This window comes from Petaurus breviceps, unplaced genomic scaffold (genome assembly GCF_028583685.1).
Source record: "Petaurus breviceps papuanus isolate PSGF00001 unplaced genomic scaffold, PetGlider_PUasm1.0 174, whole genome shotgun sequence".
NCBI classification, from domain to species: domain Eukaryota; kingdom Metazoa; phylum Chordata; class Mammalia; order Diprotodontia; family Petauridae; genus Petaurus; species Petaurus breviceps.
This window is the reverse complement of record NW_027185761.1, coordinates 50,689,524-50,707,263: the sequence shown is the minus strand read 5'-3', so window position 1 is coordinate 50,707,263 and position 17,740 is coordinate 50,689,524. Positions and strand designations below refer to the sequence as shown.

The 17,740-nt window shown below is 44.7% G+C and overlaps 1 protein-coding gene across 2 annotated transcripts in view; it reads right to left on the bottom strand.

Annotated features, from left to right (window-relative positions):
- THOC7 (THO complex subunit 7) overlaps positions 1–6,039 on the bottom strand; it is a 9,304-nt gene extending 3,265 nt beyond the window's left edge. Inside the window, exons 1-3 of one of the 2 annotated variants that reach the window (XM_069084188.1) lie at positions 5,886–6,039; positions 1,645–1,762; positions 207–334 (exon numbers count right to left, since the gene is read on the bottom strand). In XM_069084188.1, the coding sequence (XP_068940289.1) occupies positions 207–334; positions 1,645–1,762; positions 5,886–5,904 (265 nt within the window). In that variant the 5' untranslated portion in view covers positions 5,905–6,039. Of the gene's footprint in view, positions 1–206; positions 335–1,371; positions 1,509–1,644; positions 1,763–5,885 lie in introns of those variants that run through there. The other variant, XM_069084189.1, reaches the window with a different exon arrangement.
- Between the last annotated feature and the right edge of the window lie 11,701 nt (positions 6,040–17,740).

The following is a 17,740-nucleotide window of genomic DNA, read 5'->3' as shown; positions in this document are numbered from 1 at the left end:
AAAAATCTTTTGCTAGATCAACCTGAAATACATTTAACTAAATTTTTAATGGCCAATAAAATGTTACCATTTAAAAAAAAAAAAGCAATTTCTCTGAAATATTACATGGGAATCATGTCTGAATCAAAGATTTCTAGATAAAATTCTCTCAGATCTTAAACTGCAAACTTATAGATTCAAACAGAAATCACTTTAACTGGACTTACCTATGTCTTTGTACATTTTTTCATAGTTTTCCATTTCTCTGAGATTCATATCATATACGAGCAGTGTTTTTCCCATTGAAAATTCACATTGAGACAATGTACTCAGCATGCGCTGGTACTGGCTATAGCTAAAAATAATAGAGAATGAAGATGCTTAAAATAGAGAAAAACTGTTAAAGATAATATATGGCTGTCAGTAAGGAAATGTTACTATTATACTTTATTGGAAGATATATCATACCAAGGAAAACGTACTAGGTTCTGAGTTCATTCTGAGTTCATTTAAATGTATTTAAATTAACTTAAATTTTTCTTTTTCCACACATATTTTTATCTAATTTAATTCACAAATTTGAGTTTAGGGTTATATATATATATATATATATATATTTTTTTTTTTTTTTTTTTTTAAAGCAATTGGCGTTAAGTAACTTGCTCAAGGTTACACGGCCAGGTGTTTCTGGGTGGGTGCTAGGGTCTGAGCCTGGATTCAATCCCAGGTCATCCCAACACTGGAGCCGGTGCTCTTACTCACTGTGCTACCTGGTCGCCCCTATGTTAAATTTAACAAACTAGATTTATATGTAGTGATTTTCAGTTGGGCTGACTAAGTAATTTTAAAACAAACCAACTTCAAAATGTATTTTAAACAAACACTTAAATAATAGTCAAACCTCTAACTTTGTTGCTGCTATTCATCTCACCTTATTTTTTTTGGCTATTCAGAAAGCTAATTTAAACATTACAAGAAATTTTTTAAAGTTTCCATTTGTTTGAACAAGTAGCTAAATTTTGATTATCTTATTCATGATACCACTAAAGAGAAAATATGAACATAATCCCAAAAGTCACTTCAGTCTTTTATATCCCTTTGATAAACTTATCTCCCTAAGAATTAATCATATAAAATCACTGAATTCCAGAGTCGGAAGAGAACTCAGAGGCTGTCACTTAGTCCAACATATTCCACAAAATGAATTCCCTCAGGGGTGGCTAGGTGGCACAGTGAATAGAGCACAGGCCCTGGAGTCAGGAGGACCTGAGTTCAAATCTGGCCTCAGACACTTAACACAAAAACTATTCTGTGACCTTGGGCAAGTCATTTAACCCCAACTGCCCTCCAAAAAAAAGCAGAAAAAAAAAATGAATTCCCTCTACAACACACCTGACAGAGCAGATCAAAGGCCTTTGCTTGGAGACCTCAGGGAGAGAGAATGTAGCCCATCCCGCTTTGAGAAAGTTCTAATTGTGAGAAAGTTTCTCTTTACAACAATCCAAAATGAAGCACTTTGAACATGAGCTTAGTGCTACCTTGTTTCATGTTAGACAAAACAGGCAGTTAATGTCTGAAAAAAATCAAGAGTTGACTAAATTTGACATATTACACACTCGATCAAATGGGAAAAAATGGTACATAAACAACAACAAAATAACATACCCTTCTTCCTGAGATCCAGAATTGCACCATTTAATGAAACTCTTCACTAACAGGTTGATTCTCCGATCATCACCAGCACCATCACCATCAATTAAGAGACGCTTTCTTATAATTTCATCTAAAAGAAAGAGTAATGAATATTAAAATGACCCAATGGATCAATTAAAATTGTTCTTTGTTCAGGTGGACTGATGATGAAAAACAAATCTGTCAGCGCTACTCCTGCTAAAATCCCTAAGAAATGGAGAGAATTTCCAGGTACTGACAAGGAATTAAATTGATAATCCTTGAGTCTAACTTCAAGAAAACTTGACTGGGAAAATGGGTGCCTCATGCAATACATTATTAGCCTAGAATGGGAAAAAATCATAGTCATTTTACAAATAAGAAAAATGGGACACAGATAAGATCAAGGCTTTGTAGGTGATGTTGGGTGTTTCTGGAAGCCTGAGGGAGTGAGAAAGAGAGAGAGAGAGAGAGAGAGAGAGAGAGAGAGAGAGAGAGAGAGAGAGAGAGAGAGTGTTGCAAGCAGGGGGAGGGACAAACAGTCAAGAAAAGGGAGGAAAAAAGGTTGTGAAGTGTTTTCAATATAAACTTCAACTTACTGTCCCCAAATCTCTAAAGTTTCTATTCCACTAGGACCCTCAGTTGGTCCTTCTCTTCCCTCTGCTCCACTGAATTTAAAAAGAAGGAAAAGAGGAACCAAGAATAAGGAGCATGGAAAGGGTGTCTTATCTCCTCTGTGGTTTCTTTACCCCAGAGTTATGATGCTCCAGCTGAGCTCAAACAGTGCTGGATTCCTGGAGACCCTGTCTGATAAATTATTCCCCAAACATTTTACAATAGTTTCAGCACACAGGCAGAAGTATTTTTAATCCCAAGAACAAGAGTGAGAAAACAGTAGACAGAGCATTGGACTTGTAGGCAGAAAGATTTGTGTTCAACTGACACTTATGAGCTGAGATCAAAAGCAAGTCATTTTAAATTCTTAGTTTCCTAATCAATAAAATGGGCATGATCTATTCCTCTACATACTTTCCATCATGACTGTGAGAAATGACCATAATATTTTAAGTGATTTATAAATGAGAGTTACAGTTACTTGGCACAAGGGAGCCAATGTAAAAAGCTAGTTAAGAACATGAAAGTGGGATTTTGGAAAAATTAATCAGGTGACAAATGTGTAAATGGTTCTGAAGACAAGAAAGGCTGCAAGAAGAAGGCCTACATTTAAAATCAGGTAGTGATGCCTAGGAGGCAACGGATGATATGTTAAAAGCAGAGCTCTGTAGAGATTAGGCCTGGATACAGAGATTCAGGAGTGATTTATATAGAGACAATAACTGAGCCCACGAGAACAGATGTGATTACTGAGAGTAGACTAAGAAGGCACAGGACCGAACCTTGATGAACAATCAGTTAGCAGGCAGAAAATAGAATGAAGACTCTAAAATGGAGCTGAGGTATAGTCACACAGGTAGGAGAAATAATAATATTAACATTTACTTAGCACTTATTATGTGCTAGACACTGTGCTAAGCATTTTACAATCATTGTCTCATTTGATCCTCACAGCAACCCTGGGAGGTAGGTACTATTATTACCCTAATTTATAGGAGTAAACTGAGGCAGAAAGGTATTATGTGAGTGTAATGGCACGCAAACCAGGACTTAGCACCTTGTTTCAGTTGAGCCTTGCCCTTGATTACCTCAAGTCTTTAAGAAACAGAACTTGTGAAACCTACAGTGGGAGGAACTTGCTGATGCAACAGAAAGGGGTGGAACAGGGAGGAGCTAATGATCTTATATAAGGAGAAGCCCAAGCTGTGAAAGAGAACTGAGAAGGGGAACAGTTGTGAGGCCAGCACTCTGTCTGCCTCTTCTGTTTGTGTTGATTTTTGTTTGTCATAATTTGTACAGAAGCCCTGGGACTTTACCGGACGCCCTGAAACAGGATTTACTTGTTGTCTGTTTACATTAGTCCTGGAGGAGGGTTTCAGAGGTCCTGGGACCATAGCGATGATGTGTGTTGAGTTCTCAGACCTTGTTGGTGTCTGTGTTAATTACACAGGCAGAGAGGGAACTGACGGTGCCAACAATGTGCATGAATGTTATTGTGGCTCTGTTAAGCTTTGTCTTCCCAGAAACAGAAACTGTGAAGGACTTGAGGTGGGCTGGACACTGTGAGCTTCAATATGGAACTGGATGAGAAGCTGAGAGCGGCCTACCTGTGAATCCAGGTGACAGTTGGGTAGATTCAGGCAGGAGCTGGACCCATGGAAGAGGAACCATGGAATCTGAGAGCCAGCCTAGAGTCAAGATGAAAAGACCTCTCCTTGGGTACTTAGTGCTGACTGAGAAGATCATGATTTACTGTGGCCTAGGGATGGGAGAACTCTATACTCTGTACCTTGTTCCTTTTAAAGATGACTGAGTTAAGAATGATTGGAAACTAATCTCCAATCAAGAAGAAAGAAGACTTTTTGACTGAGAGATTAAGACAAGGTGACCTAGGGGTGGAGAACTTTGACCTTTGTACTTTGTGTCCCTTAAGGAGGCTTGCTCCTTAAGGATGACTGAGTTAAGGCCTTATTGAATGATATCTTTTGTTTAAAACTATGTGGCCACTATAGTGATAAATGCTGTACTTTGGTTGCTGTACTTTGGTTGCTGTGAATGTTTTGTTTTAGTTTACTGCTGAAAATAAAAAGAGTTCATTAAAGTCACATTTGAAGTCCAATGTTCTATCCACTGTACCACCATCTAGTTGCCACAATACTGTCTACAAGGTAAATTTGGTCAGTAGTAGTACTCTAGCCTACAAAGTGCATTGGAAAGAGCACTGGATTTGGAGTAAAAGTCCCTGGGCTTCGACTCCAGGCTCTGCTACTGACCACTTGGGTGAACGTGGAGGAGTCACTCAACTAGTCTAACTCTTGGCTCCCTCACCTGTAAAATGCGGGAGTCAGAAGAGATGGCCTCTAAGGCACCTTTTGGCTCTAGATCTATGTAAGGTAAGGACTAAGGAAAGCTCCCTGGATTTAGCAGGCAAGGAATCACTTGTAATCTCAAAAGAGTGCAAGGTCCCACACTAAATTGGAGGGGACTGAGATGACAGGCAAAGTGAAAGCAACAACAAATATTTATGATTCTAGTCAAACATAGATGACAGGATGACAGTTTGATGGGATGGCTGGCAAGGTCAAGTGAGGTATATTTTTGTTGTTTTAAAGGATGTGAGCATGTCAGTCAGTAGGGGGAAATCGGTAAAGATGGGGGGGAGGGTGAAGAGATGAGAGAGTAAACTCCTGGAGGAGCCAAGTGAGAGAATATCAGACTGAGGGTACAGGCAGAAGAAAGGGAAAAGACTTCACTGCATGAAAAAAACACGCTGTACCCTAAATGCACCAACTGAGGAAACCGGCCAGTGCCCCTCTTCTCTCCCTTGGCTACACCCTGGAGCGTGGGGGTGCGCTGCTGGGGAATGCGGAACAGACGGGACAACGATAAGGAACTATTCCCATCGCGGCCGCATTTTCGCAGCCAAGACGCAAGGCAGACTGTGCCCGTCACCCCATCAGACCCGGGCTGCGATCTCACTGGAGCCGGGACACAGATGGCACCCCGCTAAGCTGGCTGGAAGCCGAGGGGGCACCCTGGCCCTTCCAGAAGCACAGAGCTCCGTGTGCCGGGACACCAGTGGCCCCGCCTGCCTCCGTCTCCTCGGTCACCAGAACTGCCCCCCCCCACCCCCTCTCCAAGGCGTGCGTTACATTACATGTCTTTTTTACACGCACGGACACAGACGCTCGTGGCCGGCCCTTCCCGGCCCCGGAGACACCAAACACAGCCCGCTCGATCGCGCACAAACGCGGCCGATAAAAGGGGCTCGGGTTTTCCGGGCCGGGAGCGGCCCGTGGGCTCGGCCATCCCCGCGTGTCTCCCCGCCATGGGCTGCGCGCACGAAGCGCTCCAGACCACGCGGAGGCCCGGCCGGCCCCGCTCCCCGCTCCCCTCTCCCTCCGTCACGTAGCGAGGGGCCAGCGGGAAAGGCCGGGGTCCGAGCCCCTCCGCGCGCGCCCACGGTCAGGACCCCCTGCCCGGGGTTTTCCGCTGGCGGCCGGTCCCGGAGTCCCCCCCCCCCCCCCCCCCCCCTACCGGGGGGGGAGGGGGGGGGGGGGTCGCGTCGCTCCAGGAGTCTCGGGTCCCGCTCCCCCCCACCCCCAGCGGCGCCCCCTCACCGTCAGTCACGGTCCCCATGGCGCCCTAGGAGGCAGCTCGTCACCGGCGTCCCGCCGCTCCGGGTCAAACTCCCACAATGCAGCCGGGCAAACAGCCATGGAGGCCTAGGGGGCGGGGCCTGCCGCCGGAGCCGCCGCCGAGCCGGGCGTGCTGGGCCCCGCCCCCAGGAAGGAGGGGGGGGGGGGGGCGGGGCGGGGCCGCGAGGGGCGGAGGGCCCAGCACGCCCGGCCCCGAGGCCCCGCCCCGTGGCCCCGCCCCGCGCCGCAGGACGCGCTGCTTCCGCCCGCCAGGTGAGAGACGCCGCGGGCCGGGCCGGGCGGGAGGGGCGAGGCGGCGCGCGCACACGCGGCGCGGGCCCGAGCGAAGAGGGGTACGGCACCGCGGATCCCAGAGCCCCCCTTCCGGGGACTGGGAACTGCGGGGGAGGGGCGGGGAAGAGAAGGTCACTGCGAGGGGGCTGCGGGCGTGCGGGGAGCGAGGGCGGGGGGGGCAGCGTGAGCGCGCGCGCGCCGGGGGCGGGGCGGCAGCGCCCCGCCCACCAGCCTCTACTACCTGCAAAGTTCGCGCGGGAAGCGGCTCCCAGGCCCGCCTTGTGGGGCGCGGGGCGCGGGGCGTGGATGCCGGCGTGCACGCGGGTCCCGGGCTCCGACCTGTCATTGCCGTGCGACTCGCCCCCCCACCCCCGCCCATGTCCGGCCTTAAAGGGAAGCCCAAGGTAAAGTGGGAGGGGGCCCGACGCGGCCTCGTCACTGGGCCGCCCCGGGTGGCGGATGCCGAGCGCCCGGCCCGCGCCTCCTTCCCGCTGCCCAGGCCGAAGCCGGCGGCGTCTCGCCCTTCGCGGCGGGGGCGTCCTCCCGCCGCCAGGTGCGAGGCCCGACCGCGTCCGCCGCGCTGGCGAAGCCGAGGAAGCCCCGCTGAGACCCCCTTGACTCGGTAACATTGGGGTGGCCCGCGTCCCCCCGGAGGTGGGCTCCCCCGGCCCGCGCGCGCCCCTCTGCACCTTGTGCCCCCCCCTGCGTCAGGGCTGGGGTGCGTGCCAGCCCCTAGCGAGCGGAAGCCCCCTTTGTACCTGCTGGGCTTGGCATCGCGCCCGGTGCCCGCGGGCGCTGCCTCCGTGCCCCTTGATCCCCGATGGGTGCCCCGGGGCAGCGCCGGCCCCATCCCCCAGATGCACAGAGAGCAGCCCACCACTTAATTGTCCGGAACCAGGCTCTGCCCCCATAACCGAAATCGGCACCGGTGGGAGGGCCGTGGGGTTCTCCTGACCCGGCGGCACCGGGCCAGACAGCTGGATCGCAGAGGAAGGGGGACCCACATGTATTTTGTGTTGTGTATTAGGCGGAAGCCAGGCAGTCATTCAATCAGCAATCCACTTAGTAAGCGCTTAATGCCCGGCGCTGAAGATCTGTCCTGTACTTCTAAAGAGAGAAGGCCCTTCATCCCCTCCTTTAACCCCCTCGCCTCATAGAGGAGGAAGCCAAGCCCTGGGACGGCACAAAGCACCCAGATGTGAAGGGGGACAGGCAGAATTAGAGCCCAGAGACCTTTTGATTCCAAATCCCGCATGCTTCCTAGTCCTGAGCCAGACTGCCCTGTTCGTCCTCCCGCCTCTGTTCAGCTTATTCTGAGCCCAGACGAGAATTACTTTAGATCTTCACAATCACCGATTATAAATGGGATGTTTCCTATCTTTTCAGGGGGTAAATTTTATTAAGATTTTAATTGGAATGCTTATTGTAACGTAGACAGTTGTAAAGTTAAAAATTTTTTTAGATGTCGCCATTAGAAATGGTGATTTTGGAGAAACAAAAGCCTTTTCTTGTGGGGGTGCTGTTTTTTACTTTGAAGGAATGGGAAGGAAGATAATCTCCTGCCCTAGGCCTTTTGTAACTTTGTGAAATTTTCTTGGGAAGTTATATCAGATGCTCAGTTGACATTCAGGACTGACAGGTCATTTAGTTTTGTTTGGCTCTGGGGAGTTAAGGGGACTGATTAGAAGTATTGTCCCATAGTCAGCACTACAAACACTTGATGGCACTTGAGTGAGTGCCTGCATTCAACATCATTATTTTAACCTTCCGATACTAAAGCCTTATGGTCCACACAATCTAATCTGATTGGATTATCTCAGATGCTCCATCATTAATGTGAATGTTGAATTCAGTAAACCTTTCTTAAGCCACTGCTGGGTCGAAGGCACTTTGCCAGGTTCCCAAAATGAAAGTTTCTGTCCAAAAGGAACTCCTTTTCTTCATTAATTACCCTTTCCATAAAACATCATGAAGTTCAGTAAGAAAATATACAAAGTAATTTTTCAGAATTCAGTCCCTCTCTGTGTAGTCAATCCATAACAGCAACCTGTATTCATCAGTATTTTATGTTGAAGTATATTCAGGTAGGTGGTACAGTGAATGAATACATGCTTAACCTGGAAATCAGGAAGACCAGCCTAGTCACTTACTAATTCTGTGATCGGGGCAAGTGGCTTAACCTCTATCAGAGTTTCCTTATCTGTAAAATGGGGATAATAACAACATCCACCATGTTTATTGTAAGGATAAAATGAGATTTGCAAAGCACTTGTAAACCTTAATATATGTAATAATATAAATGCTAGCTATTTTATTGTTAGTATTAAAGTACGAATAGCCAAATTTTAAAATATTTACTTCTCTTCCTTCCCCATTTAGAGTAAGAGAACAGAATTCAGGTGAAAACACAGAACGAAAGTAATAATGATATGCTTATAAGCCTTCCCATCACATACTTGCTGTGACCATAAGTATGATTATTTTTCCAAGCTCACAAAGCAATTTAGATTCTTGATTTCTTTATATCTAAAAGAAACCAGTACAGGTTCACACCTACCCTGCTTTGACTTCCTTCTTACCTGTGCTGGAATGAATTCTGAGCAGAGAATTGCCAAGTGGGCTTTATTCTTTCATTTACCTTAGCAAGTAATTTTTCCCGCCACTGATTTTATTTTTCATTTTTCTGTCTCCATGGAACACATTGGCACTTTGTTATCATAGAGGCTCTAGAATAAATAGAGTACCTTGGACCTTCAGGTAGGACTTCAGGGACTGGCTCCGCCATCAACTCTGCTAGGCTTTTCACTTCTTGACTTTAAGCTCCTTTAGGGAAAGAACTACCTTGCTCAGCCCAAAACTCACATCCCTAGAAACTGTGGCTTGTTTAAGTCTATTAGACTGATCTCTTTGTTGGCCTTTGTAAGTGGAGAGCTTAGCACAGTGCGGTTTAGTATATAGTAGGTTCTTAATAAATGTTGATTGGCTTTTATTTTTGTATTCCCATTGCCTGCCACAGTCCACCTCAGTCAATCAACAAGCTCCTGTGATGTGCTGTGGATTGTTAGGCACTGGAGATAGAAACACAGTAAATGAAAATAATTTCTCCTTGCAATGATAGTACATTCTCATGGGGGAGACAGCAAGTACATATACTCAGCATAAATATAAAATTAATAAGTATAATTAAATTTATGTGTATACACACACACACACACTCTCAGTAGTTAACCATAAGGAAAATGTTTTTTGATTGAACCAAATTGAATTCTTTTCAGCAAATTATCTTCTTATCCCTAGTAGTGTCATATCTTGAGCTAACAACCTCAAATGAGAATCAGAAATGGTTCCTGTTTTCAGCAGGGAGGCTCCTGAAGCTTCTTAACCAGGGGCAGTTTGACTGGTGGCTTGTGTCCAAATTCTGCAGGCCTGTACACGTTGGGAATCTGGCCTGGGATGGTTTGTGGTCTGGAAGAACATGGGCAATCCTATAGATTTGTTCTTTAGCTGTACCATTGGGCAGGTAGGATGTACAGGGTTCACCTGGCATTATCAGCTCTGAAAACTTGAAGTCTGTGCTGTATTATCATGAGAGACATTATCATTGTTCTGACACCTGTTTAGTGATCACCCTGCCAGAATGCCCTCCTGAGGGTTAAGTAGCTGTGTGGGTTCATAACTATTAGGTGACCTTGAATTCTGTTTAGAACTGATTATATCATAACTGGATTATATTTGTTATTTATAATATACTAAGTTTCTCTAGTTTTATCTAGCCAGGAGTGACTGTGTTTTCTTCCATTTTTTTTTTAAAGTTAAAACCTATATCAATGCAGTTGTCTTTGGAAATTTCTTAGATTTGATATTCATGCTTATTTTAATAATATTCCTTCAGAGAAAAGTGAGGTTTCCCCTTCATGTGAAACTTTTACCTTGAAGAAATCCCTGTCATTGGCCTTTCCTTCCCTTTCTACATGATACGTTTAGTTAAATAAAATACACCAAGCTACCTCTTTTGCTCCACATCCCCTAGAGATTAAATATGTGTGTGTGTGTGTGTGTGTGTGTGTGTGTGTGTGTATGTGTGTAATTTCATCCAACCAAAGTTGAACCTCTTAGGTCCTCCTCCTTTGGGGCCAAGTTTCATCTCTCCCTCTTCTTCCCCCATCTCTTAACCACTATGTATATAGAATACAGATACTAGGAAAGAAAACAGATCCTGTTTTATTTTTTTCTCCCTCTCTTTTTTTTTAAACCATTTAATGATATTTTTAAGAGAATAATATAGTTTTGTTGGCTCTATTTTTTGGACTAGATTTTTAAATGTAAAATTGAAAAGAAAACTACATTAGAAATTGTTTGGAAGTGTGTTTAATAGTTTTGCATGTGAGGAATGAGCTATCTCAGACATTTATAGATGCACAGGATTTATTTATTAAATTAGAGTTTGTTTTAGGCAGAACAAATTTTCCTTATTGCCATTCCACCCCAACCCCAAATTAAGAACAAAAGGAAAATGAAACTTGTTGAAAACATGTATAGTCAGTCAAAACCCATTTCCATGTTGACCACATTCAGAAGAATATGTCTCATTTTTCATTCTGTGTCCTTCCCTCTCTTAGGAGATGGGGAGTGTGTTTCATCATGAGTGCTTTGGAATTGGAGAGACACAGGATTAAAGAAAAAAGTTCTTAGCATTTTATCTCTAACTTCAAAATTTTAAATCTCTCTTCCTAAAACTTAAATGTAATAATTTTAAAACTATTTTGAGGCCTCAGTTTCCTCACCTGTAAAATGGGAAAACCAAACTCTTACAGTTCCTTCTAGCATAAAATGTCAAGACTCAATCATTTCTTACTTAGAGGCCTTTACTTCCTGAAATTTCTAAATTTTAAGCTGTACTCTATTATGCCTAATTAGCAGTGGAATATGCTTCCTACTGTAGCCTTTTAAATGTTTTGCCATTATTTCTCATTATGCTAACATGTAATAATATTATCCAGCAGCTTTAAAATCTTAACTATCAGAAGAAAAAAATCACAAATTCCTTATATTTGTGTTGATGGAAAAAATATTTCTTTTCCTCTTACCTCTTTTATTCTTATACTATGTTTTGATGTAGAAAGAGTTTGTTAAAAATCTGTGCTTGTGTAGACATGAAAAAAATTGTTGTCTTGTTACTATATGGTGAATTTCTTTATGGGTTTGTATTTTTTGTTTGTTTGTAATTGAAGTATGTTAGATGTGGGAATACCCAGGGCAAAAATTGTGAAAGGATAAAAGGGAAATTTCTCTTTTGGTTTTTGAATAAACGAAAGGGATTTTGTCATTTTTGCCGATTTGAACTAACTGCCTTGAACTTCAGCTCAAGTATGCACCTGCATCCTTGTGGTTTAACTATAATTATTTTCAAGATTTTCACTGAGTTTCACTTAGATTATTTCGGCACTTTTTTTTCCCCTTTTCTTTTTAAAGTTCTGTCAGTGGTTCATTTACAAGTTGTCATATAACAGGAACACTGGATAAGCAGCGACTAACGCAATATTCTCGTCTTCGAACTTAGCTGTTTATGTTTTGTCTTCTTGGAGGCTAATATCGGACCTATTGGTTCATCAGATGTAGTTTTAGGAAATCTGTGGAGTGAAAACTGAAGACTGAAAACAAAACTAAATTGTGCCCATGGGGCTGGCTTCACCGTATTGCCGGGGTCGGGCCACAATTGTTGAAAGTACTCTGTGTATCAGCAGAGGGAATGAAAGATGCTGCTGGAGTCTTAGCTTCTTAATGTTGTGAAAATTCATGACTGGGTTTGTGTCTTGTTGTTCTGTAGAATGCCTTTTAGGGTTTTGTACCCATTCTCTTGGTACAAAGTGCTTTGGCAGAAACAAACCTGTGAGACGGGGAATGCCAGCCTTATCCCAATTTTACAGCAAGGAGACTCGGATATGGAGGAGTTAAACATCGTCTGCCCAGATTTCACACATCTTAGTGAGTCTGGGACCTGGGACTTGGCATGACTAGAGTGTTTTCCATTGTGCCCTTTTGTAGACTGAATTTTAAAAAGTGATACATAAAAAGATGTTCATTGATCTGTCATCATCAGGGGTGTGGAACAAGATGCCTTTGCCTGACACTCTCAAGTAAAACAGACGGAGGTTAAAATATAATTGGGAAATACTTCACAAAATAAATAAAAATTCATTAAAACATAAGTAAAATCACATTATAAAACTTAAGTCAATATTTGCTTCTGCCCACAGGGATCTTTATATCCAGACGAGTAGAACCATTTTTATTCGACTTTGACACCATAATGAATCTCCATATAGAATAAAAGGGTTCTTGAAGACGCAATCAGCCAATCATTTATTCCAGGCACTGTGTTAAGTGATTAATATATGCTCTTGCATTTATTAAGCACCTGTTATGTAGCAGGCACTGTATTAGATGATTTGGGTACAAAGACAAAAGCCAAACGGTTCCTGCTCTCAGAGAACTTGCTTGTACTTGGGGAAGACATTACAGAGGTTTTTAAGCATGTGCAGAATAAAAAAGGAGTGAATTTTCAGATGGCTCAAGGAAGGGCACCATCAACTGAGAGGACCAGATAGAACTTCACATAAAAGATGGCACATGTTTGGAATGGAAATTCAAAATGCACTGTATTTTATCGATGGGGAAACCAGGTCCTAAGGAGGTCACCACACTGTGAGTTTGAACAGCTGACGTCTGGGGCTCTGGACTTCCCAGCCCTGGGCATGTCTAACTATTTCATGTCATCCACCAAAATGTGTGCTAACAATGCAGGTAGGACCCGAGATGTAGAAGGTACCTCGGAAGCCATCCAGGCCAGCCCCCCATATTTCACATATGAGGAAACTGAGGCCCAGGGAAGCCCTTTGACAGAGGTGGAGTTGGAACCCAGAGTGGCTGACTCTGAATTCATCAATCATTCCACTAGGACTTTTAAAAACCGAATTTATTGAACACAATTGAGCTGTTTCTTGATGGTTCAGAGTAGAGATCATGCAGGCTGTACTGCAGCAGGTAACTCGGTGCCCATTGAGGAGCCCACCAAGGTGCTGTTGGCTCTGTCCCTGGGGGTCCTGTCTGCCCTTTGTTATTGGAAAGAGAGAAGGTGAGAGCTGACCCCACATTTTACAGAGGAGGAAACTGAGGACCAGATATGTGACTGGCTTAAGGCCTCACTGCTTGTTGGGTGGCAAACTCAGGCCCACCCCCGTGTATGTCCCCCAGCTTCCCACTCCAACACTGTTCTTTCTTCCTCTGCCTCCTCCTCTCATGTTGCTTATATCAGACTGTCCTTCCCTGCTTTGAAATAATGCTAATCATTTACAGTGAGATAGTGCTTTATAGCTCTCAGGGAGGTTCCCACACACACATCTCCAGCAAGGGAATCTAGCCCAGCAGTGTGGTTATATCTGGGGAAACTGAGAATGAGCTAAGTGGCTTTGACTTGCTTGGGGTTACGAGGTGAGTAGGATCTTAAGATGGTGAACCTAGAGCTGGAAGGAACCATGGACCTCCTCTAGGCCAGCCCCATCTTTTTCCAGGGGAGGAAGCAGACCCAGAGCACTTGTGACATGCCCAAGGTCACATGAGCAGTAAGCTGGATTTGAATCCAGCTCCTGTGACTCTCCGTTCACTGAGATCCCAGAGTAGCTGAGCTCGGAGTAGAAGGCAGGTCTCCGGCCCCCAGACACAACTGCACAGTGTTCAGCTCTTATCAGAATCAAGGCTTTCTAGTTATGTACGTCCGGTCTCCAGGCCTCAGACTGGAAGGTTTAGAAAAAGGAGGCAAGGCTGTGATTATGCTTTTGGAGGTAACCAGGTAGATAATGACCAACTGCCTTCACCCAGGCCCCTCCTTGAAAAACAAAAATCCCATAATGTCTAATTTGAGAGCCAAGCCAGTGAGCACTTATTAAGCACTTGGTGAATGCCCACCAGGAGTGCCCCCTCTCCTGCTGGAGAGCCTCAGGCTGACCGAGCAGAGGCCAGGGGATCCTGTGCCATGTTATCTCCACCGTAAAATCCCTTTCTGCTTTTGACACAGAACCATTTGATAATACCAAGACTTTGTTGGAAAGAACTTTCTGGGTCTTAGGTGATTCTCTGGATGAGGGCTGCAGGGGCTCCGATGGAAGTAGGGTGGCTGAGGGGCTCCTGGCCTCTCTCCACATGATCTGGGGCTTGGGTTTCACTCAGCTTCCTGTCTCTCCCTCATGGCAATGTGCTACTTCAGTTCAGCTCAGCAAGCTGATGGGCCAGAAGAACAGAGGTGGAGGGGGTGAATTGGCAAGGAATACAGGGGGTCCCCAAAGCCTTACAGCAGTTCTAAGCTATGAAAGCTTAAGAGCTTTTGGGACACCCTGTATAAGATACATACAGAGAAGAAACATGACCTGTGAGGGCAGGCTTCTGCTGAGGAGGCCACCCCCCCCTACTCAACCACCCAGCACAGGCGCTGTCTTGAAAGAACGCCAGGAGTGTTGAGAGGCGGGGTACAGAGGGAGAGTATTCCAGGCCTAGGATTCCTCTGGTGGGAGGATGATGGGAAGTGACGTGTTGGCTGTGAGAACAGCACAGTCCTGGCTTGGGCTTGGAGTGTCTGTGGAGGGCACTGGCAGAGACTGAGAAGGCCAAGGATGGAGGGAGGGGCCTGTCTCTTGGAGCCTGAGTTGTCTGTCTAGGCCTCCTCCGTATATCACGTTGATCACAGTGACTGACATCTTTTTAAAAAATGCTTTTCCTCTTCCTCAAATTAAGTTGAACTCTTTGAAGCTAAAAGTCGAATGTTTTGTTACAAGCCCAACAGTTGTTAGGGACGTTGTGCTGTACCCTGAATAAAATGTGGTTCCACTGATTAGGTTAGAATATGTAGAAACTTGAGTTTTGCTGCTGTGTCTCTTGGTACTTTTACGTTTGCCATGATCATTGGGTGGCATTTAGTATTCTAGCTACAGGAACCAGATAGACCCTAATAGGTATAATTTAGGGTTCTTTTTAATAGCTGGTTGTTGGGGGAAGCGGGGAATGGTGGATAGAGTGCTGGAATTGGAGGTGGGGAGGCCTGAGTTTGAATCCTGAGTCAGGTGAATCATTGAACATTCTTCAGTTTCTCAATCTGTAAAATGGGCATAATAATAGCACCATCTCCCAGGGTTGTTGTGAGGATTTAACGACATGATGTATGTGGAGCTTTTGCAAGCTTTAAAGCGCTCTATAAAAGCCCTTTTTGGCCTGGAAGCCATAACTATGTTTCATCTGGATGTCAGTTAGAAGAGAGAGCATTCATCATTACATTAGGGCAATTTCAGATGAATCACTTGTTTATATTCAATGGCTTCTTGGAGCTAGTAAAGATATTTATGATTTTAAAGATTCTCTATTAAGATTTTTTCAGGGGCGGCCAGGTAGCACAGCAAGTAAGAGCACCGGCTCCAGTGTTGAGAAGACCTGGAGATCGAATCCCCGGCTCAGACACTTAGCACCCACCCAGAAACACCTGGCCGTGTAACCTTGAGCAAGTTACTTAACCCCAATTGCTTAGGGGCGGCCAGGTGGCTCAGCGAGTAAGAGCACCGGTTCCAGTGTTGGGACGACCTGGAGATCGAATCCTGGGCTCAGACACTCAGCACCACACCCAGAAATAACTGGCCGTGTAACCTTGAGCAAGTTACTTAACCCCAATTGCTTTAAAAAAAAAAAAAGATTTTTTCAGTGTCACAAAATGATTTCTATCTATCCAGCTATCATAGATAATGAAATAAGACTTGCTTGCTGTGAATCTGTGATCCAGTATTCAGATACTGTCTTTAAAGCTTAAGAATGAGAAACCAGTATGTGGAAACTAGCCATTCATATTGTGTTGTGGTCGTTAGGTCTTTGTGTGTATTTCATTCCTACGTTCCTACAGCTAACAGCCAAGCACCATTGACTTGCTTTCCACAGCTCTGGGGTCAGGTATTAATCAGCTCTAGGGAGGGTGGAAAGTTTTTATCTGCTACCATTTGGAGTGGAAGGAACACAAGTCGATTTTATCTGTGGCATCTTGGGCACATAACTGCATCTGATTATCTTCGAGACAGTGTTATACGAAAGGAAACCATTCTGTCCTTTACTTTTATGAGATGTAATTTTATTTGAAAAAGATGAATTTTCATTTTAAAGAGTCTACAGAAATTCAGCCCAAGGCTATCATGTGTAGCAAGAGATTTGAAAGACCAAACATTCATTTTTTAAGCCTTGAATTGACATAGTAATTGCTATTTTAATGACTGACATTTATTTAGCACTTGAAGGTTTATAAAGCACTTTTCCATGTGCTATGTCATTTGATCCTTACAGCAACACTCTACTTAATAATGAAAACAGAATATTATAGATCTACACTCTGAAAATTCTTAGCATGAATGAAGCTTGTAAAGATAGGATCGGACTTGGAATTTCAAGGAATATTAAAATTGTGCTGTCCAGACAAACTCAAAGCCTAGATTGTCTGATTTGGCCAGAGAATGAGAATAGTCTTGATGCTTGAAAACTAGCCATTAGACTAATGATGAATGGCAGCAAGAGGAAACCAAATGGGAACAGCTTTAATTTCGAGGCAGATTCCTGGCCTGGCTTGTTGGTGGCTTTACACTTCCCAGAAGAGGTTCTGCAGGAAGGTGTGAGAAGAGATCTGGCTTGGAATTTGAATAATATTCAGTAAGAAGTTACATAGCACATTGTCTGTAATCGGCAGAATCTGCCTCCTTTTCTGTCTCTGTGTTCCTTTGTGATTCTAGCTGGCGGCTCTGGAATGCCTGCAAGTTGCAGATATATTTGGCATAGCCTGCTTATTGACAGAAGATGCAGGCATTAGCATCAGCTGTAGAATTCCTCATTGCAGCTCCTAATCAAAGAGCCGTATACACACAGAGATTAGATATGTATGCAGTCACACAAAGAGAAAGAGAGACAGAGACCCAGAGACAGTGGCAGGCGCAGGTGGGAGGGGAGACAACATCCTGCCCTCCAGGTGGGTGGGACCTGCCCCACCAGGCGTGCTGCAGTGGCACCAGGAGAGCTCCAGAAAAGAAGCTCAAAGCAGATTATGACCTAAGCCTGCGCCTCTGCTCCTCAGGGGGGCAAAGGAAAAGGGTTAATCTGGTCCAGTCTGTTGAGAAGAGGCAGACAAACCCGCAGCCCGGGTTTCATCTTTTTCATCCTCTTCATCTGTTGCCTGAGCTGAGTAGAAAGATTATCCTGGAGCAAAATAAGGAAAGAAGGATCAACCCTCGGTAGCTGGAGGGTGATACCTGAGGACTCGCTCTTATTTTGGTCTCTTTGGCCGGTGGTGGGGCAGCAGGTGGGTGGAGTGCTGGCCTCCCACACTCACCAGCTGTGTGGCCATCCTGGGCAACTCACTTAGCCTCTATTTGCCATAACTCAATTGAGGATTATAATAGCGCCCACTTTCCAGGGTTGTTGTGAAGATCAATAAAATTCAAATGAAATTAGCATTAGTAAAAAGTGTAGAG